The sequence below is a fragment of the Carcharodon carcharias genome, chromosome 21 (genome assembly GCF_017639515.1).
Source record: "Carcharodon carcharias isolate sCarCar2 chromosome 21, sCarCar2.pri, whole genome shotgun sequence".
Lineage (NCBI taxonomy): Eukaryota > Metazoa > Chordata > Chondrichthyes > Lamniformes > Lamnidae > Carcharodon > Carcharodon carcharias.
The window spans coordinates 28,668,976-28,694,218 of record NC_054487.1 but is presented as its reverse complement, the minus strand read 5'-3'; the positions used below and the strand labels follow the sequence as shown (position 1 = coordinate 28,694,218).

Here is a 25,243-nt window from a genome sequence, read left to right as displayed (position 1 = left end):
TAATTTGTATGTTAATAAAGGAATGTAATATTATATTACAGATGTAATAAGTGTTAACAGGTAAGAAGTAGGGTGTGTGAGAGTCAGCAAACAACCTATTGTTTGTTGATTTTTGCTAGCCTAAGCCTAGGCTATTGTAATGTAAATAGACCTAGGCCTACCATTTATACAGTGGATCCAAAAACAGAAAATATCTGAACACTGAAATGCAATTGGCCTCAAGGGTTAAGGATAAAGGATACTCGACCTGTACATTTAGTGATCTGTGTACATGGACTCCTAACTCTCTCTGGGCTTTCACTGTTCCTATCTTTTCACCAAAAACATTCAAATCTATCCTTGTTTGGCTCAAAATGGATGATCTCACACTTACCTGCATTGAAATCTATCTGTCACAGTTTTGCCCACTCACTTAATCAATCAATGACTCTTTGCAATGTCATGCTCCTCTCTACATAACTTACTATTCTACCAATCTTTTTTTGTCATTGGCAAACTTGGGTATGTGGCTCTCTATCATATCAATTTGTTAACGCATTGAGAACAAGGAGTTATTAGGCTTTGTAAACCAGGAATTTCATACTAATGTGTGGAGCTAATAATACATCATGGAATAATTTCAAGTTTTTGGGGTAAAAATCCACAATTGAAATGTGAAAATGTTCTAAAATAAATACTGTAATTACAAGGATTACATATGCATGAGTATTATGTCATGCATGGAACAACCCACTCCCTGTCCCACAACTTCACCTGAAGATGTATTTATCTAACAAATGTATGCAAGTCTGTTTAAAAATTCAGACTCTGCAGAAATATAAGTACAGTTTTTAAATGTTTTTTATTTTTGCTTTGTTTAACTGGTTCTGGTGTTCTGAATGTAATGAATACTAAGAGCAAAAGCTCAATATGGGCTGGTACCATAAAGGCAGTTTACAGTGTTGTTTAACTGTGTAGTTGTTCCCATGTTACTCAAAGCTTTGCTATCTCATGACCTTTGTGGATATATAAAATAGTACAAACTGTGAAAAATCTACTTACCTCATCAAGTGTGTTCTTTCCATAAATTTACTCATGATTGTTAATAAAAATTAACTGGAATTCTAGGGCATTTTCTTAATTTCACATATCTGAACAGGAAGTATCAACGGAACTTAGTGAAACATAGGCAACCAAAGTAATGCCTGAGCCACAAATTAAATAAAAAATATCCTCTCCCTTATAACTGAATGGATTTAGATGAAAATGAGTTTAGGGCAGCATCCAGGACAGGGAGGAAAGTAAGTAAAAAAAAAACTCATATGAACTAACTTGAGGAGTAACTTATCTGCTAAAAGTTCATTTTTTTTACCTGTCGTGTAGCCATCCAGAATTTCCGCCTCAGAAATGAGAGATTAATTTGTACGCCAACAGCTGAAGAAAAAAGATTAAATAATTAACCTTAGTTCAAAGAAACTAATTGCTTCTTTTTCTGGAATGATTTTAAATTACAATTCACAGGGTAAAAGAAAGAATCAACACTTTGGGGGAGGGATGGTGGGAGAAATCCTGATGATTCAATAAGTGAGTGGCACTGACGCTGTGTTTTGTGCAGGTGATGGGGCAAGCATTCTCTTTGTTACTTGTTCACACAAGCATTGGCAAGATGTTTTACTCCTGATGGAAAAAATATCTGTGATAGTCAACCTACTACCTCATAGAAAAAGGCTGCTGGCCAACTTCTGAGCTGGGGAAAGATGTACATAGCTGGTCATTAGTGAACCAATAGAACCAGGAGAAAATATTCATGTGAAAGTTAGCAGAAGGCAGAAATTGAAACATTACAGACAGGGATTGTGTGCTGCAGAATGCTTGAATACCATGCAGCAGCAGCCTGCCTGCAACAAGACCTGGAAATATTCAGGCTTGGGCTAATAAATAACAAATGACATTTGTGCCACACAACTGCCAGGCAATGACCATGTCCAGCAAGAAAGAATCTAACCATCTCCCTTTGACAGTCAATGGAATTATCATTGCTGAATACTCACCATCACTATCCTGGCGGTTATTATTGACCAGAAACTGAACTGGACCAGCCATATAAGTAATGTAGCTACAAGAGCAGATCAGATGCTGGGAATTCTGCAGCAAGTAACTCGCTCCCTAAAGCCTGCGTAGCAGTTATAAGGCACAATTCTAGGAGTGTGTTGGAATATTTTCCATTCGCCTAGTTAAGTGCAACTCCAACAACACTGAAGAAACATCACACCATCCAAGACAAAGCAGTTTGCCTGATCAGCACCCCATTCATTAACTTAAAGATTACATCCCTCTATCACCAGTATACAGTAGCCACAGTGTATACCATTTACAAGATGAAGAAACGTGCCAAGGCTCCTTTGACATCACCTTAAAAACCTGAGACCTCAACTATCTAGCAGATGCATGGGAACACCAGTACCTCTGAGTTCCCTTCCAAGTCACACACCATCTGACTTGGGACTATGGGCGGAGTTTTATGCCCTCCCCACCTCCAACTTAGGAACAGGCTGGCCAGTGAAGGAAGGCGTAAAATCATGTGACATGGCTGGGTGCTGTGCCCTTCCCCTACCCACCTCTGCTGGTATTTTGGCAATTAATGGCCACGTCAGTTCTTCCTCCTAGCATCGCTTGTGCTGTACCAGTGGCAGGCTGGGGCCAGGTGGGGCAAGGTTTCCCGGGCCACCTTGCCAGACTGCTGGGTATTGGCGGTTACGGGGTATCCTTCCTGTACTGGAACCCGGTACCTTATGGAGGTTCCCCCCCCCCCCACCCACCCCCTGGTACTCCTCCCTGTGAGTTTCACAGCCCCACCCTCCAGAACCTGGACCTCACCCATCATACTCTTGCCTGTCAGACTGCTCCGATGAAAGCAACCTCCTCCCCCCCACCCTTCCACTTACCTGGTTGTCCCGTTCCATTGATGATTATTGTTGGGGGCTGGATGCAGTCTAAGCAGTGACCAATGATCTTGGTGGGGCTACTAGGACCAAACAGCTGCCAATCATTTGATTGGCTGACAGTTCTTGGAGGCAGAACTTCCTCTCAGATGTGGGTGGAAGTCTCATCCTGAGCCTGATGTAAAATTTCGCAGGGTTTCCGGCCAAGTGGAGATGGGCTTGCTTCCTATTTTTAAGACAGGGGTTGGGGTGATCACCTTTGTGTAAAATACCACTCTATATCATCGTTCTTTCACTGTTGCTGGGTCAAAATCTTGGAACTCACTCCCTACACCAGATGGATCGCAGTGGTTTGAGAAGTTGGCTCGACCACCTGCTCAAGGGCAGTTAGGAATAGGGAATAATTGCTGGCCTTGCCAAGCAATATTCACATCCCAAGAAGAAGAATTCCCCTCAGATTAGGCTGCTAGTATGGATGTTTCCTCTACTTGCTGACTATAAGGATCTAAATGAAATTAATTTAGGGAAGCGCCATCCAGTGGTAACCTAATGGGTGTGAGTTGACAGTATCAACTTGCCCAGAATTCAGCACAAGTTGGCACGTATGACCCAGAATTTACTGTACAAATACTGTAACTTTGGTGTTGACCATAAAATCACCATTATTTATGCATATATTGCACAACAACTTCAAAAGAGGGCATCTTGTCCTGACTTTTCATTCAAATACAGTGTACGGTGTTAAGTTTTTGTACTTGGGCAATAGATATGAACTAAACTCACAACTTTACATGAGGGTGCGTTGACTTCCATCCAAGTACCCTTTTAATGACAAGTGTTAATTACTACTAGTCAATTTCTTTGGCACTGACAAGTGACTATTAAAAGAGAAGTCTCATTCCTTCCAATTTTAATTGTTGTTTGAGATTTTTTTTAAAGCATTTTTTATTTTAAATTTTTAGGCAGATGCCTTCTCTGTTTGCTGACTGTAGACAGCCTAAGTGAATTGACTTAGGGCATTCTCAACACAGTTTGGACATGAACTAGTTCAATCTCACTCAGGCATCACTGCATTATTATTTTTCACCTTGCTATGCTCTGCTCTGCTCTGTTTTGATCAGCAAACACCAGCAGTAACCATAGATATCATCACTGTATCATTTCCACTGATGTGTAGAGTATATCTGATAACTGTTAAGCTGAAACTAATTTAGAATAATCAAAAGCTTTATAAAGTACAATTTTGGAAATTCTAGGGCAAGTTTTCTGGTTCACCTTCTGGATTCTTTGACATTACTCCAGAACATCTGGGCAAACCTTATAAGAACTTAACAAACAAAGGCAAGTGTTTCATTTTAAAATACCAATGATGTCATAATCTGCTTATTACGACATAAGTAACTTTTAGTGTGTCTGCTGGACACGCACTATGATGTTAATTTATGCAAATAAAAAATGCATTAAGAACTGGCATGCATTGGACTTATATAATGTAGGTCCACTCAAGTTTAAGATTATCAGTTAAGCTCACAATATGTCTCATTTATGCTTCCTCGAAGCTACATATATTCATATACAGGGACCTGTCCTCAGCAGGCAAACAGATCATATCCAGGCATTGTGCCTTTTTTGAATTAATCAGAAGCCTGGGGACAGTAGTTCTCTGGTACATTCTCTATGGCAATGCCTCAACCAATCAGGAGCAACTTGCCAAACAATCTGCACCTTTTTCTCAAGCAGTATAAATTGTTACTCCCTTTGAAATTTGGCATTCTTGCGCCTATCCTGATGAGCGTAAACGAAATGCTTCGACAGCATGTCTCCTTTTCTCAGCAATACTTTATCTCTTCTCTTCCCACTCCTGCACCACCAACTCTGTGATCCCCAAGGATATATCCTTGGCCAATTCTATATCTCATCTTTATGCTTCCCCTCGGTAACATCATCTGAAAACAATTAGTTTCCTCACGTACGCTGAAGAAACACAGCACTTCCTCATCACCATATCTCTCTCAACTCCATCCAGTATTGGATAAGCAGAAATTTCCTTCAGTTAAATATTGGGAGTACCAAAGTCGGTGCATGTGAGGTCCCAGAGGTTGACTTTGAGTCAGGATCTTGACAGCATCCCACTCTCTTCTGTCTTTCCTTGGAGTGGGATTCAAAGCAAGTGAGGAACCTCACCACCCTCGGATCTGTTGAGTAAGGAATTAGCCAATGATTGAGATAGATAAGAAGGCCTGTTTTAACCCTGAATCCCAGCCAGGGGACCTATTTCCCAATCTGTCAGTCATTTGCCAGGGTCACTGAGGCTAGTGCGCAGCATGAAGAGCTTCTTCAGTAAAACTGACATGCTCTTAAGGCTTTGATTAGTTACACAGAAGAGCTCCAGTAATGGCATTGCACTCCTTCTCTCAGAGATTGCTTTCACCGCTTGACAGGTGATTGCCAAATTTTTGGAAGGCACTTCACTTGTCTACCAGTTCAATCACTTTCAGCTGCTTCCCTGCTGTTAACCTTTACCAAGGCATGGGAGCAGTTTATGCAAATCTACTTTCCACCTCTGACGAGGGTCAAGAGGCCACACCAAAATCAAGAGCAGCACCACCAGCAGCAGCAGTTGCTTTCTCCTCAGCTGCATGTCCCCCTAAAGGGCAGAGGGGATGGACACTGAAGTCAAGCAGGAAGGATGTGAAACCACAACACAGAGTCTAGAGGTACAGAAGCTGCTCTATTGACATGTTTGACCACCATTGCCACAGGAGGCTCATGCTTTCACAGCAGGTCACTGCCGACACCTGCTGCATCCTGGAACAAGACCTCAGGTGGCATTGCAAATGGCTGACAAGGTGCCTGTCAATGGAGGGCCACGCTCAAACCTAACAAAATGTCCCCAACCCCATCTACTGTATCTCTGCCTCTTTCCAAATTGTGTGCTTTCTTCTCTTGCAAGGAAAGAAAACAAGAGGTGTGAGAGGTTTTAAAGGCTTGTGCGCAGAGGAGGAATGGACACCATTTCTGGAGGGTGACTGTGAGGCATGGGTGCGAGATGGTAATAGGATGAATGTGAGTGTAGGCTGCTCAGATGGGAATGCAAAGGGCCTGTAGGCAGAGGAATAAATAGGAATGCAAGTTGTGCTGTGAATACTGGGTAACCAAAGTATGGGACTTGACTGTTGAAAGTGTTACCAATTCACCTGTCATGCTCTCCTAAGATTCTGGATCACCTTGGTGCACTATATCCAGGTTGGAGGGAGCACACTTCTCCTGCTAGCTTTCTCAGTCACTTGCATTCACATCTGTTTGGTTGGAGAGGTTGTCCTCTTCCTCTCATCCTTTGGAAAGATCACCTCACTGCAGCCCCTCAATCCTGCAACAGGGCCTTCAGGTAAAAGTGAGAGATGAGGGGAGCAGCCTTCCCAGGTCCATTCCTGTGGTTGCTACAGTGCTGTTGAGCCCTGGTAATCCATGCTGTGGTTCCCTTAATTAGAAACCCTTCCTTTGACAGAACAGATGCATCATCTCTCCATCCTCCCTGGTTGGTTGGGGAGCTCGAAGGTGGGATGATAATTAGTTTGCTCTGGGAAGGAGCAATGGCTGAGTGTGCAGATCAGTGATTAGGGTTCCTGACCTTAAAATGGTCCCATCATTACGACAGGGACTCGGTTTCACTGCTGCTGCAAGACCTACTGAGCATACCCAACATTTTTTGTTTTTATTGATTTTTGTGGGCCATTGGGGGCGGGAGCTGAGGTGGCTGGGCTTTAATTTTGCTTCGCTGACTGGAGTGGCCTGTTAATTACATTAACTCGTGACCCATAGCAGTTAGGGTAATTAACAGGTCAATTAAGGCCATTGTTTAGAGGCTGACTGGAATTTTCCAGTTGGCCTGCAGGACTCCTATGGCATCAGAAGCATACCAGCTGTGTGGGGGACCAGTGCTCTATGAAGCCTTTGAGGCCTCCCACCTATCTGGCCACAGCACCTCCACTATGGTGTTCCGGCAGCTGTGGCCATTAAATCTTCTAAAAATGCACAGAAAGTACCTCAAGACAGCAGAATGCAGCTCCTTCCGTGCAGGAATGTCAGCTATTGGCTCTCCAGCTTTGAGAGCCTGGCCACTGTCCTTAATTGGACAACAAACATTCATTCCCTCTGGTTGCTAATTGGCCAATCAAGGCAAAATTGATGTCGGGTGACTGTTCCCAACACAGTGTGGGGTCAGGACTCACATTAGACATGACGTTAGGGTCCCAACTCAAATGCCAAATCCTGCCCTTGGTGTCACATTTGACCCCGAAAAGAGTGTCTGATCACATGTCTGCGCCATCATTAAGACCACCAGTAACATCGTACTACTCCATCCCTGTCTTAGTTCATCTCCTGCTGAAACCCTCATCCATGCCTTTGTTGCCTCCAGCTTGATCATTCCAGAATGCTACCGGATGGCCACCCGCATTTGACTCTCCATAAACCTGAGGTCATCCAAAACTGAAATACAGAAAATTTGTGGCACAGAAAGAGACCACTCAGCTCATTGCACCTGTTTCGATGAAAATAGAATCTGCCTAATCCAACTTTCCAGTTTTTGATCTGTAGACCTGTAGGTTACGGCGCTTCAAGTGTGATGAGAGCTTCTGCATCTATCACTCTTCCAGGGAGTGAGTTCCAGACCACCACCATCAAGCTGCTGCCTGTGTCCTTACTCATGCCAAGTTCCATTCACCCACCATCACTGTGCTTACTGACATACACTGCTTCCCAATTAAGCAATACCTCGATTTTAAAATTCTCATCCTAATTCTCAAATCCCTCCAAGGCCTCGCTCCTCCCTATCTTTGCATTCTCCTTCAGCCCCACAGTCCTCCACAGTATCTGTGTTTTTCTAATTCTAGCCTCTTGAGTATCCTCGATTTCAATGGTTCCACAATTAGTGGCCATGCCTTCACCTGCCAAAGCCCTGAGCCCTGGAATTTTCTCCTTAAACATCTCTACCTCTCATTCTTCCTTAAACTTGCTCCTGAAAATCTACTTCATTGACCAAGCTATTCGGTCATCTGTCCTAATATCAAATCATGCTATTGGCCACAGGCATTATGCAAATAATACAATAAGTTTAGACTTGGGAACAATCCCAAAATATGTCTGATCCAAGAGAGCACTGACAGTAATACTTGGAACATACAAAATAGGAGCAGAAATAAGCCATTTGGTCCTTCGTGCCTTCTCTGCCATTCAATAAGAGCATGGCTGATTTGTTTGTGTTTCGAGTTCTACATTCCCATCTACACACAATAACCTTAAATCCCTTGCCTAACAAGAATCTATCTACCTCTGCTTAAAAATATTCAGTGACCTCAATTCCACTGCCTTCTGAGGCAGAGAGTTACAAAATCACACAACCCTCTGAGAGAAAAAAATCTCCTCGTCTCTGTCCTATAAGGGTGGCCCCTAATTTAAAAATAGTGCCCCCTAGTTCTGGACTCGCCCACAAGAGGAAATATCCTTTCCACGCCCACCTTGTCAAGACCATTCAGGGTCTTCTCTACATCAATCAAGTCATCACTCACTCTTCTAAACTCCAGTGGAAACAAGCCCAGCCTGTCCAGCCAATGCTCATAAGACTACCAGCCCATTCCAGGTCTCAACCTAGTAACCCTCTTCTGAACTGCCGCTGATGCATTTACATCCTTCCTTAAAAAGGGAGACCAAAACTGCGCACAGTATTCGAAATGCGGTCTCACCAATGCCCTGTATAAATGAAGCATGACAACCTTACCTTTATGTTCAATTCATCTTGGAATAAAGGATAGCACTCCATTAGCTTTCTTGATTACATGCTGTACCTGCATACTAACTTCTGTGACTCATGCACAAGAACATCTGGATACCCCTGCACTTCGTAATTCTCCAGTCGTTCTCCATTTAAGTCATGCCCTGCTTTTTTATTCTTCCTGCCAAAGTGAACAACTTCACATTTTCCCACATTATACTTCGTCTGCCAGGTTTTGCCCACTCACTCAACTTATCTATATATGTCTGCAAATCCTTATGTCTTCTTCACAAAATACTTTCCAACCTATCTTTGTGTTGTCAGCAAATTTAGGTATCATGCCTTCGCTCCCCTCATCTAAGTCATTGATGTAAATTGTAAAAGATTGAGACCCCAGCACAGTCTCCTGCAGGACTCCACTTGTCACATCCTGCCAGTCAGACAAAGACCCAATTGTGCATACTCTGTTTTTTGTCAGCCAGCCTATCCTCTATCCAGGCTAATATGATACTCGCTACACCATGAGCTTCTATTTTCCACAATAACCTTTGATACGGCATCTTGTCAAATGCCTCCTGGAAATCCAAGTACATGATGTCTACAGGCTCCCCTTTATCCACAGCACATGTTACTCCATCAAAGAACTCTAATAAATTGGTCAAACATGGTTTCCCTTTCACAGAACCATGCTGCTCACCTGGGATGCTACCTTTGCTCATGCATCTTTCTGAGGTGCGGTGGCCTCCTCCTCCCATGTCTGGGGACAAGGATGTCCCTTCAGGCAGCCACCTCCTCCAGGGGGGGCAGCGAGGCACTCATTGGAAAAACGGGGGGCCGAGTGCCCACCTGACCTGTTGCACTCGAGTCCATCTTTACAATGGCAGACAGACATCCTTCCCTGGCAGCCTTTCTGGGGCTGCCTTGGCCGCTTTTAAACTGGTCGCCAGGTTGCCATTGGACCCGGTGGCCAACTGGCCCCTGCCCCCTGTTCAGCCCTTCCTGGCCAGTGACAAGCTGCTTTTAGCACTGGTGTGGTGTGTCGCTGCTGGGTGTAGTGCCAGAAGTGCTTCAAAGACCTGCTGCACTCAGGAAGGGTGAGTGCTGTGTTGGCATGAGTAAGTGTGTTGAATTATTTTGGGCTGGTCATCCTTCCATGGAGCTCACCCACAGGGAGGGAGTTCCAGGATTTTGACCCAGCAACAATGAAGGAATGGCGATATACTTCCAAGTCAGGATGATGGAGGGGAACTTCCAGGTGATGGTTTTCCCATGTGTCTGTTGCTTTTGTCCTCCTAGATGATAGTGGACTTGGGTTTGGAAGGTGCTGTTGAAGGATCCTTGGTGAATTCCTGCAGTGCATCATGTAGATGGCACACACTGCTGCTATTGTGTGTCGGTGATGGAGGCAGTGAATGTTTGTGGATGGGGTGCCAATCAAGTGGGCTGCTTTGTCCTGGATGGTGTAAAGCTTCATGAGTGTTGTTGGAGTAGCACTCATCCAGGCAAGTGGGGAGTATTCCATCACACTCCTGACTTGTGCCTTGTAGATTGTGGACAGGTCTTGGGGAGTCAGGAGGTGAGTTACTTGCCGTAGGGTTCCTAGCCTCTGACCTGCTCTTGCAGCCACATTATTTATATGATTAGTCCAGTTCAGTTTCCGGTCAATGGTAATCCCCAAGATGTTGATAGTGGGGTATTCAGCGATGGTAACACCATTGAATGTCAAGGGATGATGGTTAGATTCTCTCTTGTTGAAGATGATGTTTGCCTGGCACTTGTGTGGTGCAAATGTTACTTGCCATTGTCAGCTCAAGCCTAAATGTTGTCCAGGTCTTGCTGCATTTGGGCATGGACTGCTTCAATATCTGAGGAGTCGTGAATTGTGCTGAACATTGTGCAATCATCAGCAAACACCCCCAATTCTGACCTTATGAGAAAGGGAATGTCATTGATGAAGCAGCAGAAGATGATTGGGCCTAGGACACTACCCTAAGGGACTCCTGCAGTGATGTCCTGGAGCTGAGTTGACTGACCTCCAACAACCACCACTATCTTCCTTTGTGCTAGGTATGACTCCAACCAGTGGAGAGTTTTCCCCGATTTTCATTGACTCCAGTTTTGCGAGGGCTCCTTGATGCTATACCCCATCAAATGTGCCTTGATGTCTCATCTCACCTGCTGAGTATTTCTTGTGTTTTTCTGTGCTTGCTGTTATTATAGACTAGGAAGGTCCCAGCCTTCATTCCCAGCTTCTGATTTGATCAACTGTCAGCCAGGGCAATTGTAGGAGCTCAACAGTCCGAAAAGCCCTACTGGAAGTGTTGGTAGATGTATGTGTACATGTCAGGTGAGTGCAGGGCACCACTTAGCTATGATGAGTGAAAAGCTTGCTGACCCTGTTAACACCCCCTCCAAGCCACTCACCATCCTGACTTGGAAATGTTTTGCCGTTCTTTCATGGTCACTGGGTCAAAATCTTGTTCTTACTCTCTAATAGCACTGTGGCTGTACCTATACCACATGGACTGCCGCGATTCAAGAAGGCCACCACCACCTTCTCAAGCGCAATTAGGGATGGACAATAAATGTTGGCCTAACCAGCGACGTCTGCATCCCGTGAATGAATTAAAAAACAATTGGGTGAGTTACTGGAAGTCACCAGTTGTCTGAGGAACTGTATATCAGCAAGGAGCTAGAGTCCTCAGGAGAAGGGGGAAAAGAAAGGAGAAAATTACTGAAAAAAGAGGATAAAGGGGGAAGAGATATTAATTAACATGCATTTGAACATATTTGATGCATGTTTATTAATATAACACAGTGAACCTCAAAATTCCTGGGCGAGGATGGAGAAAAATTAACTAGTGATCCCGGTGTGAACAATATCCAGAGACCCCTGGGGGAAAGTACATTTTAGTGTACATCAGGTGAGACTAATATTAGGTTCAACGCTGACATCCCCATAATACAACACTCAAATGGGTTCTGGGTTCCTACATGAAGGCTGGGCATATTTGGACAAAGCACAGGGGCTATTAACATTCATGGATGGGTCAATGCCTTTTTAGAGAGGAGGGGGACAAAGGGAAAAGTTGGAGGAGAAAATAAATACTGCCACCAAACTTAAGTGACTATGATCATTTACATGTTATTAATACAAATATTTGCATATTAAATATAGATTTATGATGTGCTTCAGTTGAAATTAGAGTCCCTATAACAGTTGGTAAACAATTGCCCCAAAATTTGTCATTCTGCGCCCCTGATATAACAATGGTGGAACAGAACTTCTGAATGACCACAGCCTTACTTGCCTAATCCTGATGGAATTTTTCCAGTCAGGCATATCATTGGCACATAACCAGTCCATAATCAGCATAGATGGAGATGGCTGGAATATGCAGCAGGGCCGACCATGGCCTCAAAGCCAGCAGGTCCAGATGAAGATTGTAAAGAAGAATAACGGTCCCTTTCCAGGAAGACCACTTTCTAATACAACAGCTGGTTGCTTTGCAAACCTTGTGGGCCCAAATTCTGTCAATGTGAAGCACTGTACTCCTGTCACTTGCAGCTTACAGTATGCTGGGGCATATTGGAACCTCAACAAGCAGGGAGCCTTATGCATGATGCCATCCTGCCAGCCCAGCTGTCATAGCTGATGTCAAACTGCAAGAATCATCCACCACTTTTATCACATATAGGGAAACCTGAGCACAGCATTGAATGGGGCATAAATAGATTCCACCCAAATTTCCACACCCGCTAGTCCTCGCCTTCCTAGATGTAGCCAAACATTCACCTAGGAAGTTCAGGCTACTGATATCTTTACATTTATTTTTTTGCCGTCTATAAAACAACATGAAGTTGGCAAGGTTATGATACAGAGCTAGCTTCAAGCCCTCTAGAGGGAGTCCTTTAGTTCTTTTAAGTTGGATAAAAAATTAAATACTATGGAGTATTCCATGGTGTTTTCTGAGGACAAATTACCTTGTCCTTACAAGAGTACATTTTTTGAAGGTGTTGATGTTGAAATAATACTTTTGAAAGGCTGGGTGATTTAGTTGAGGTCTCCAAGATTATATGATGGAAATGGAAAAACTGACCCTTGACTCTCATCAAAGATTGAGAAACCAATGGCACAAGTTATCAATAGTAAATTTAAAAATATAAAGAAAAGTCAGGCAGAATTTTTTCATCCGCAAAGTAAGAAAGAAAGACTTGAACTTATATAGTGCCTTTAACGACCTCAGGACATCCCAAAGTAATTTCAGCCAATTAGGTGCTTTTGAATTGTAGTCACTGTTATAATACAGGATACATGGCAGCCAATTAGTTTATTACAAGCTCCCACAAACAGCAATGTGATAGTGATTGGTAATCTGCTTTTTACTAATGTTGATTGAGGAATAAATATTGACCAGGATAACTCACCTGCTCTCCTTCAAAATAGTGTCATGAAGTAATGAATAAATGCTCAGGTGAGGTAAAAAGCTAAGGTAGACTGTTGTAATCTAGGAAACACAGTCGCCAATTTTCACACAGCAAGGTTCCACAAACGGCAATGAAAAAAGTTCCCAGATAATTTGTTTTTGCAATGTTGGCTGAGGCATACCAAGGGAAGTCCTCTTATGTCTACCTGAGAGGACAGACAGGGCCTTGGTTTCGCATCTCATCTGAAAGCCACTGATAGTGTAGCACTTCCTCAGTATTACACTGGAGTGTTGGCCTAGGTATTTTGCTCAAGTCTTTGGGTGGAACTTAAATGCATAACTGTTTTGCTCTAACAAATGCATTTTATTTAACAAATTATTCATATTTTATTAAAAAACATTATGGAAACGCTGGATTGTTTGTTCCTTTCAGTCAGTGCTCATGACATCTAAAGGCGGAATATTGTGTTATGCGTGACATTTGGCATCTCATAACATCATCACTGTATCCAATTGTATATGATGCTTTCCAAACTGCCATTCTCCTACTGCTGTTCTTTCCTGCCACTGACCCCCAGCCCCCACCCACCATCACCAAGGCCCCTTCCAACCATTCACAATAAGATCAGAATCAGCTTACATTGGGTGCTATAAATAAAAAATTGTATAAAATCTAAGCTGAAATGCATAAAAATACTGAAGGGTTAAATCAAACTAGATCAAGTAATTTGCAGTAAGAACCAATCAGTTCAAAACTGAACCTTGCACTGGTCCTTGAGTGCATGTTACTCAATCACATTCATGAATTCCTTCAGTGATAGTCTAAACTTTGAAGTTTCAGCAAATATTCTCCAAATCACCACAGCAACTTCACAAGAAAAATACATTTCAGGTGAAATGAAGACAGCAAGGCAAGGCAGCACTGGCCAACTGAACTGAACTGATGGCTGTTATTTGAAGAGTTAAAGGGATTGTCGTTTTGATTACCCCTTCAAGTTTAATGATGAACCTCAGATATTTTGGTGTTGGAACGGCTGGCTATGTAGAAATAAGTCTCCTTTAAATGCAAATTAAATTAACCTAGAAACGTTGGTGCATCTGTTCCAGGGAACTAGAGCCACAGTTGGCATTTAAGAAATACTGGAAGTGATGAGAGTGATAGACATTGGACTAGATTTTCAAGTTGGGCTCTGGAAATGTTAGTCTGGCCATCTCCGGACTTTGGAAACCTGAGCCCATCATCTCTGGCTATACACACCATATTTTTGTCACCTGGAGACGTTGGCAGGCAGGGTTCATGTTTCCCGATTCCTGAGGCAGCATCAAAGGAGTGTGGATGCTGGTTAGAAGGCCTGCCTCAGTTCACTGAAACATCGGCCCAGCTCTCTACATTGTTCTTGTGCCCTCAAACCCCCACCCTTCCCCCACTCCCATGTCCTCTCCATGCTCCCTCATATTCCCCATGCCTTGTTCTTCACCCCTCATATCACTATAACCCCCACCATGGCCCCATATATCCTCCATAGCCACTTACCTAGTATCCCAGTACAGACTTCAGGTTCTGTGTAATAGCAATGGGAAGTCTTTGAAGTGAACATGGGAAAAGTACACCTCTAACAATCTCATAGTGATGTCACTTAAAAACACAACCATTCATACTGAAAAACTCCAGTCCTAATGAAAAAAACTTAAATCCCATCAAGTTGTTGTTCAGCTGTAAAACAAACAAGTATCTATTCAGTTACCACTTCAAAGACAGGCAATTCTTTAATAACCCCTTAAAACATTCAATCAACTTCATATACAACCCCTGCTGAGATAAGTGCTTCTAAAGCTTTTGGAACTCAGCCAAGCAGTCATAATGGACTCTGCTTTCAAAAGAAGCCCTTGCAATTGCAGACAATGGAGCCTATTAAAACTGGAAAAACAGATAGGTTTTCTCTAAGCTGCTCCAGATGGCCTGTCACTCAATACAGTCCAGGAGCAGGTAGGTAACTATTTTCTTTCTAAGTGAAAGATGCAGACCAATTCTTATCAAATTTAAAGCACTGTGGATATTTAAATCACTTCAGATCATTGCATTGGAGTCCCCAAACACTGTTTTGTCCAGTTTAAATGCGTACCAGTGCTGTTCTCAATAGAAAAAGTACTCTAATACATCTAAGCACAATGCTGATCAGTGTAATGGTCAACTTACCTTTGCAGGACAGAGGCCTATGATCAATCACTACAATAAATACACATCTAACTTATAATGGGGTGATGTGGCATAGTGGTAATATCACAAGTCTAGTAATCTAGAGGTCCAATCAAACGATCTGGGAACAAGTGTCCAAATCCCACCATAGCAGCTGGTGGAATTTAAATTCAATTAATAAAAATCTGGAATTGAAAGCTAATCTCAGAAAGGTTGATCATAAAACTATCATCAATATTAAAAACTCATCTGGTTCATTAATGCCTTTTAGGGAATGAAATCTGCCATCCTTATCTGGACTGGCCTAAATGTGACTCCAGGTCTACACCAAGCTGGTTGGCTCTTACCTGCGCTCTGAAATGGCCTAGCAAGTCTTTCAGTTCAGGGTAATAAGGGATTAGCAACAAATGCTGGCCTTGCCAATGACAACCACATCCCGTGAAAGAATAAGTAATAAAAAAATACAGCATCTAATAATGACATTTGAAGTTGTCAAAATATTTAACACTTACCTGACAGAATGTTTTGGACTCCTCAGCAGGCTTCCCCACAAGGTTCCCAAACTCTCAAATAAGGCAGGTTTTTAGAAGCCTTCCAAAACTCACCGGACCCAATGAAAATACTGGGGGAAATGAAAAAAAAATTCCGCTTGTCTTGTCAATAGTGACCCCAACACCAGCGGGGTCATAACCCGACCCTAACATGAAACTCTTCCTGCCTAAGGGAAGATTGCATGAGCCCATTTTTACATGGGAAATTTAAATTTGCTATGAAAGAAACAAAGTTTTGGCGATTCCTGACCCCATTTCTCACACCAGGAGGACAGGAAAATCTGGCTCATTATTTCAGTTGTTTGGTTTTGAGAAATGGAAAGTACCATATGGAATGTGGTAGTATAAAGTATTCCTTTATGTAAACTGCAAATATTGACTAAGGCTTTGGAAAGTAGACTACGTGCAGTTGTCTCCCATTTCCTCCCACATGGATGAAGCAGGACTTGTATCTTAGAGATTTTCATCTTCATGTCTCAGGATCAGTGTCTCACTGGCAACGATGTCTTTTGATACCACGAAGACATCTAACTTTGTTAAATATTTACACCCTGCAGTTTCAGGTTTCAGCCTTTATTTTTTATAGCTTCTGTCCGTTCTCTATGAGCATCCATATTTACTTATGACATTAGGAAATAGAGATAGTTTAAGTAAGCTACATATGTATTTGTGGGTGTTAGGAATGAGTTTTAGCTTTAATATTTCAGTTTGATTTGTATTTCTGTATTTGTGTGTTAAGAAAGGTCAAATTGAGTTTTAGTTACACTTTAAAAGGTGCCTGCATTTCTAATGAGAGTTTTGCGGCTCTAAGCTAGGTAAAGTGAACACAAGAATAGAGAAACTGGGCTGTTGCCTAGCAACAGGGGTCCAGAGAGGCAGGTTCCTCCCACAGGCACACAGAGATGAAACTAGAAACAGTAGTTTGATTTAGAATCCGTTTGAGTTCAGCTGGTTTTGAAAGTAGCTGCCAGGAGAGACTGGAGCAAAGGGAACAAATAGCCTGTCCCAAGTTAAAGAAAAGACCTCAAAATCCAGGGGAGTGGAACAGGAGAAAGTTCCACAAAGACCTTCTAGTCAAAGGAAGAACAGGAACCTGGAAAAGGCCCTATTAAGTGAAGTTAAAAGTGAGAGGCAGAGAAAAAGGCTCCAAGCTTCAGGTTTAAAGAGACAAAAGTGGCAGAAAGCAGATTTAAAGCGAGAATGTCCAAAGGTATGGCTGATGGTCTGTAACTCTTTCTATAGGCATGTGAAGCAGTGGTACTGTTGACGGCTGTAAGAGAGAGTGCGTGGAAGAAAACTTGAATGCATGTGGTGACCCAGGGGTGAGGAACATCAGAAGGAGAGTTTGAAACCCTGGAGGTGACCCCTTGTGGAAGGCGTCTGAGAGAAAGCGTCGGTTTGGGAGAAGATTTCAAAGTATGTTCTTGAAGAGTGGAGATTGGCCCACGTGTGAAAGAGTGAGTTCAGTGAGACTGGTTGGCTCACTGTGTGACAAGTGTCTCGGGGGGGGAGTTGAGAAGAGATCCATAGCATCTGCTTGAGGAGGCATCTGTCACTTGGTTTCAGAGTGTGGTGTGTCTGACCACAAGTCGCCATTGGTGTACATTGACTGTGTACTTACTGTGAACGTTAGAGTATAACATAGCTTTTGTAATTTGTGTTATCCTTACAAATCTGTATATACCTGTAAAGGTATAGTCGTGGGTGAAGGAGTATTGTAATATAGTTAATCTTTTCTTGTTTAATAAATGTCTTATGCTTTTGTTAAAAGTTCATTAGCTGACTCTGGTGGCTCTGTTCAGTAGCTACTCTCCATGTATCTAAACACACAAACTAGAAGTTAGGATCTATCAAGCTGGGTTCCACCCTGGGATCAGGCTTGTCCAGTGGTAACCTCAGCTGGGGGATCATAACAATAAGGAGATATTTAGGCCCAGAATTTTACCTCTCCCACTGGTGGGATTTAGGTTTGGGGGGGCAGGGGGGACGTGAAATGAAAGGGATGGGATTCCGTTCTGAGGCAGAATCTTCTGTTCGGCGAACAGGAACGGGGCCCGCTCGCCGATGTGTAAAATGCCGCGGGGTGATGTCGGGCGTGTCATTTAGATTTTCAGATTGGCAGGCATGCAGCTGACTCGGCTGCGTGCCCACCAAACTGTCAAAGGCCTATTAAAGCCATCAATTAACATGATGAATGGATCTACCAATCCAACCTTAAGGTTGGTGGGCAGGCCGGGAGCCTAGGTAGGCTTCTGAAAAAACATGAAACCTAATCCACGGTGGGATGAGGTTTCATGAGGGTACTAAAATTTTTATAAAATGTTTAAATAAAGGAAATAATTTTTTTCCCCTTTTTTATTGAAATTTTCAAACCTGAGCCGTTTTCCCTGAGGCAGCATTTTGCCTTAGGGAGATTGGTGTGCTCTTTCGTACGCATGCATGAAAGAGAGCACTCCCGGTTCAGGGAATCCACCCCCGCCCGCACAGCGAGTGCACAGCGCTTCCTGGCGGATGTCACACTGGGCGGGCCTTAATTGGCCCGCCCACGTAAAATGGCAGCGTGTCCCTGAGCGGGGACGCCGATCAGGAACCTGCCTGCTTGCGCCCACTCCCGCACATCCCCCTCAATAGGAAGAAAATGTTGCCCCATGTTCCCGCCCACACAGCGATTTTACGCTGGGTGGGCAAGGCCTTGGATGGGAAGCTTGCTCTTGCCCTAATTGAGGCCCTTGTAGCCAATTACTGGCTACTTAAGGGCTGTTTCCCACCCAGCCTCAATTTTTAGTCTGCTGGGAGGATTGAAGCTGTGTGGGGGTAGGCTGAAAATCAACAGAATTACATCTCGGGCGAGAAGGCGGGGGGTTGCCTACATCAGGAGCCCCCTTCTGAAGTCAGGCGCCAACTCCCAAAACCCCGAAGGTCCAGTGGCCTCCGGATCTCCCTATCCCACCCCTTTCCAACCAACCTCTCCACCGAAACACCGATCACACCCTTCGCATCCCCCCAGGCCTTCCCTACCCTCCCCGCCTTGGGACCCCCTGAACTTTCATGGGCCTCATGTGCCCAGACTTAGTTTCAGGTGTCCTCCTGCATTTCTTCTTCTATCCACAGCAGTACTGTTGCTGCAGGGATGGAGAACTGTTGGACAATTAGATTGGCCAGCAACTCTCTCAGGTGGGATTTCCTCCTTAGTGAGGGGTGGAAGTCCTGCCTGCAGCCACTTAATGCTCATTCTAGCGTGATATTGCTGCGGTGCACTCGGAAGCAGTGTAGATGTGTTCCCTGACAATTCTTTGGATGGTGGGAAGTGAGATCATGCCATCCAAAAAATTCAGGCCTGGGGGTTTTTAGCCAGAGAGATAGGTACACTACACTAGTGCCTTTTAATTGCATGCTCGGGTTGTACCAGCTAATACTGGTCTCAAATGTGGAAGACTGAAATTTCAGGCCAGAGTGAACTGGGCAAAGATTGAAATAATCACAGCTTTTAACTATAAAGTAAGGAGCTTTTTTATATGGATCTACATGGGTTTAAACAGCTATGCTGCATAAATATTAATATATAAATACTTAACTCCACTGAAAATTTCCTTATACACTTCTAACAAAAGCATTAACCCATTTATTTCAAATGATTACTACCTCCATTAGAATAAAGGATAATAGAATTTCACACAACTGCATTCAATGCTTGCATGCTAATATTTGTGCAGCTCAATTTTCAATTGCTATTGTAAAACATGTTATTAATCAAATTATGGCCAGGTTAATACATTATTTTAAGAGCACATTTGCAGCACTTCTACCAATGCCACATTCTTTACAAGATCAGTCTCAGTATATTTTTTAAAATAAATTATGTCTGGTATATGCTTTTACTGGGAATCCACGGGCAGGGTTTTCAGCTCGGTGTGCCGGCACGTGCCTGACAGGCCGGAGCGTGAAATATCACACGTAGACGTCGGGTGAGCACCCTGATGTCATCGTGCATTCGTGCGATATTTCGGTTGGCGGGTGTGCATGAGAGTCGGCAGCGTGGCCGCTGGCAATTAAGAGGCCCACTAAGGCCCTTAAGCAGGTAATTAAGTTGACATTTTCGCTGCCTTTCCAACCTTAGGGTTGGTGGGCCGGCGAATAGGCCAGGCAGCCTTTGCATTTTTATGAAACCTCATTCATGGGCAGGAAGCGGTTTCCAACACTGAATAAAAAAATTTAAAAATTTTAAACGCATTTTAACATGTCCCTGTTCATGTGACAGAGCCACATGTGGGGACATATATCCCTTATTTTTCAAATCATTACTTTTCATTTTTAAATCCTTCAGCTCCCTTAGGCAGCTCTGTACCTTCAGGGAGATTTCAGTGAGCGCACCCCCACGCATGCACAAGCATCAGCACTCGCGTTCCTCCTGCCCCCACCCCAGCAGCGCTGAGGCTCTCAGCACACGTTTCACGCTGGCTGGCCGTTAATTGGCCAGTCAACGTGAAATCGCAGTCGGGGCCGGATTGTGGGCTGCAGGCCATTTCGCAGCCACTCCCAGGCCCACACCCCATGTCCGCCCACGAGGGAAAATCCTCCCTCATGGACTGTACCTCATTAGAATACAAGACCTGCTCTGTTCCTGTGGAGAGGCTCCTTCCCTAAAAGTGGTTTAGTGACAGTTTTATGGAGGTAACTTTTGAATTAGGTTACCCACATCACAATTATTCCCTTCAGTTTTGTGATATTTAAATTGATATCTGGTTTCTGATCTGCAAACTCCTTCCCACATTATTTGCTACGGAATAGATTCTGGAAGTCCGTGAGAATACTAAACTGAACTAATCTGCTACAACAAAAACAACTCGCATTTATATACCTCCTTTAACATAACAAAACTTTCCAAGTTGCTTTATAAACATTATCAAACAAAAATTTAATAATGAGTCACATATAGAGATATTAGGCCAGATGACCAAAAGAAACAGGTTTTAAAGAGCATCTTAAAGCAGGAAAGAGAGGTAGAGCTGTGGAGTGATTTAGGGAGGGAATTCCAGAGTTTAGGCCATTGGAAGCCTAAGACAGAGCCACCAGTGGTGGAGTGATTAAAATCAGGATTGCTCAAGAAGCCAGAATTGGCTCAGCGCAAATGTTTAAGAAGGTTACTGGGAATGTGTTTGTATTTAAAGGGGGTGGGTCAGTATTTACAGTCCCTGGGATGAGGGAGGAAGGAACAGAAGGATATGTTGAGATGAAGAAGGGTGGTAAGAGGCATCTGTGGAGCATTAACATCAGCACATTTTTGGGCTGTACATTCTGTGTAAATTAATATCCATGTAAGTTAATCCTGGGGGGCTGTAAGGCTAGAGGAGATCACTGAGATAGGGAGGAGCAAGACCATGGAAGGATTTTAAAACCAGGATGTGAATTTTAAAATTGAGGTCAGCAAGGATAGGGGTGATGAGTGAGTGGTACTTGGTGAAAGTTAGGGCATGGGCAGAAAAATTCCAAATGACATCAAGTTTGGAGAGGGTACAACTAGGGAGGCCACCCAGGAGTGCATTAGAATAGTCAAGTTGTTTAAATATTCTCCAATACCAAATATCTTCTGTGAAATAAAATAATTTTTAAAAAATCATCGACAAAATTGTAGCAAACGATTATTACATTTTGAAAAACCTTTTTGGCAATGTTGGGCAGAAGTTTAAAAATATTCCTACCAGCAACAAATGGACAGAACGTACAGATCAGCCCCAAGGCAGTCTATGATTGTTATTATAAGGTTAAAATGAAATCTTAAACAGGTTTTCCTCCTGCTGTTAACTTGAATGTAAAATAATTATATATTCAATCATTCCAAAAAATATGGCAGTTTTTGTTATCCAGTTTATGTTCCGACCTATGGCTGTAGCAGCTGCAACCCACCCATTAAATTGAATTATGCTCAGGGTAATCTGCTTGCTACTGTGCAGGGTACTGATGCCTCATGCTGGAACTATTGATGGTGTTAACTTTGTGTTCACATTGATCCTCTTCTCTTCCAAAGAAAATCTCAGGCCATTAAGTGATCATTGCTCTTCTAACATTCACTTTGTTCATTTAATAGTGCGTTTGAGGCCCTTAATTTATCATTTGCAAATTGGGCTGCACTGGAAATAGAAACAGTACAAATGACAGCCTAAGTAGGCCATCCATGGAGCTGAGATTTCCCTGGGGCGACATTTGTCAGTCTCAGCTTGGCATACGTAAGGAAAGAGTGAAACATCCTGATGGGGAAGGAGATTCCTGCATTCATCTGTTGGTGTAGTCGACTAAAGAACAGGTGTCAGCTGGATGCCTGGCGTCAATTGTTGGTCTGAATCCTCTTAAGCTTTTACAAAAGGGTAGCAGGGGAGAAACAATAGCAGAGGATCAAATTTGGTTTGTAGACAAGGTATTCCACTGAATTATAAAATTTTAAAGCTTGCATCACCATAGCTATAATATATGCAATATCAATGTAGCACACGGAGCCAGTGTCACAGCCGAATATGTCAGATTCAACCTCACTGCAGCTTTGTAACACATTAGACCGTGGAGAATGAAAGATAAGCTCATTTAAAATGTGAAAGTAGTAGCTTGTATCTCCCCATTATTTTATTTCATTTGCAGTGCATTGGTATATTTAGCAGCATCTTTTTTCGGCTTAGCAACACTATCAGGAAAAAAAAGCTGCACTCGAGATTTAGGATGAGAGATGGGAGACTGTGAAAAAGGTAAGGCAATATATTTATTTAGTAATTTATACGAAACGTACATTCTGCATTTATTGGGAGTTAAATAACACACTAAATATCAAAGTAAAACTAAAGTCCATTAAGAATGGCCAAAAAGAAAAATGTTGAAATGAGGGGAGCACTTTAATCAATTGTGACTCTGAATTTAAGGAGAGGATTTGTGGTGTGGGGTGGTGTCACTGCTAACATACAATTTTTTTTTTCAAAAGTCTGGTGTAGGGAACACCACATTCTACATGTGCAGTAAATGATCTGAACAGTCTGTTAATGTAAAGCAGTAAGAACAGGCATCTTTGTTTCCTCCCGAGGCATGCTATATTGGTATTATTGGTGACAGGGGTCAAGTATTGTTTAAATGATCTATTTGAGGTACATCCCAGCCAATTGTCTCCTGGCATCCAAATAATGTGCGACAAATTCAGGTTCACATTCAAAGTAAGATTGGTTTGCTATGTGTTTGTATCTGATTTGAATGAGAAACACATATAACATTTGTAGTTTTCCTTTCCAAATATTCTTCCTATCTCTTTTAGAGTGAAATCTGTAGATATGGCAAAATGTCAGGGGTTATTAACCTGTCGCACATGAATAGGCTATGACAATGCATTACTGAATGGACGCTACATTGATTAAGGTATCATTTTTTTGGAATAGCCAATAAACTAAAGCCCCATTTCCTAATTCTGTGATTCAAGTAAACATATGTGACCTATTTAAAGAAGACGGGAAAATCTTTCGGTGTCCTGGTCAACACTCCTACTTCAATCAACACCATCAGAAACAGATTCACCGATCATTAATTTTATGTTTATGGGAATTTCCATATTAAACAAGCCCCATTCTTCCTTCTTTCTACTCAATCATGCAATGCATCTGTCTTCAGCCAACATAACTGCAGACCATTTTCTGCAGAGACCAGTAATTAATGACTGAGATCAGCTAACTTGGTACACGCTAGAGATCAAGCTTGGGGTCTTTATGGGAAGAATTTTGCCCTTGGTGGGCGGCTCGGTGGGGGTGGGCAGGGGTGGTCGGGAAACTGCCCGACACCACGATCGGCACTGGACCACGCTTTCACATTGGCGAACCAATTAAGGCTGAGCGCTGCCTGTGCAGGAGGGAGGAGGGGTGCCAGCCGGCCGAGTGCGAAATTTCGTGCAGGCACGGAGCTGCCCCAGGGAGATGAAAAGATATTTTAAAAAAGGAAATAAAAATGTAATAAAACATGTCCCCTCATGTGACTCTGGGACATGTTATTAATGAAAAAGAAAAGTTTTTATTTTATTTTTATCTGCTTTTGGAAGCCTCATCCCGCCCATGGATGAGGTTTCCAAAAAAATGCAAAGGCCACTCGGCCTTTTCGTCTGCCCACCAACCATGAGGTTGGACCGGCAGCAAACAATTTAGATTAATTGATTATTTAATGGCCTTAACAGGCCTTTTAATTGTCAGCGGGCGCACTGCCGGCTCCAGTGCATGTCCACCGACCAAACTATTGTGTGACTGAGTGTTGGTGTCAGCACGCTTGGTCAACATCAACGTATGTCATTTCACATTAGTGCAGGTCGGGTGCACGTCCACTCACCGAGCAAAAATTTCTGCCCTATGGTCCTACACCATATCAGGTTATGCATTATCATTGATGTATCACATGTGAGTTTTGAATTAAGTTTGGAAAGCATGAAGAAAATTCAGCAATGTATGTAAGCCAACTAAAGAGATGCTGCCTCAACTATGTTTTAAAGCATTATACCCAAGAACATGTGAGGTTATTGATTGTCTTGGTTTCAGGTGTAACCTGCTGGATTTGAGCAGCAGCCAGAGAGTTAATGATTTGTGCTATCTGCTGAATCCCTTTCACTCTGATCACTGGTGCTAGATTAATGCTGCGTTAGCAGCTGTGATCCAGGCAGCCTGAGAGCATGGTCACTGACAGCTACAGTACTGTAACACTCCCATCTGTTACATCATATCTCTATACTCATTCTTTAGAAGAAAGGAGGATTACATTATTTTTTTCTTGAACTTTACAAAACATCATTGGCTTGAAAGTTCCATATCACTGTGTCATCATCCAGCTCAGCTAGAGGCAAGTGACTGTCAACATCGGGGTCGGGGGTGGAAGTGTTGCTGGGGAGATCCTTGCTCACACAGATTGAGCGTTATTAGGATCATATGTGAGTTATGGGAAAGCAATCACATGTGTGGTTGGAGTGAGTACAGAATTATAAGTCTTTGGCAAGATATGCATAATATCTAAGGCCAAAGATTTCAGGGTCTCAGTTTACTTAATGAATTATTTAAAACAGGCGTTGAGGACAGCAGTACCTGATAAGATACCCTATTGCACCACCAAAATTTCTAAGGGAGAGGAGACTCTATCTTCATGAAGATGGTTATTGAGCCATTTTGCTTGAATTGATTCATTGAATTGAAATGGCAGGAAATGCTGAGAAGCTCCAGTAGAAATTCAGAGCTCACATTTGATATAGAATTTCACTTGGCTTTGCCAGAAATGCATTCCTATAACCCACCACAGTAACACTTGAGTTGCACCTTCCTTGTTGATAGGGAAAGCTGGGACTTTAACCCTAGAAGCTCCTGGACATTTTTCAGACA

General features: G+C 42.9%; 1 protein-coding gene across 1 annotated transcript in view; it reads right to left on the bottom strand.

The window, feature by feature from the left end:
* The window catches only part of cacna2d4a (calcium channel, voltage-dependent, alpha 2/delta subunit 4a), a 709,103-nt gene that overhangs the window by 156,118 nt on the left and 527,742 nt on the right, over positions 1–25,243 (bottom strand). Inside the window, exon 30 of the mRNA XM_041215640.1 lies at positions 1,352–1,413. Within this exon, the coding sequence (XP_041071574.1) occupies positions 1,352–1,413 (62 nt within the window). The remainder of the gene's footprint in view (positions 1–1,351; positions 1,414–25,243) is intronic.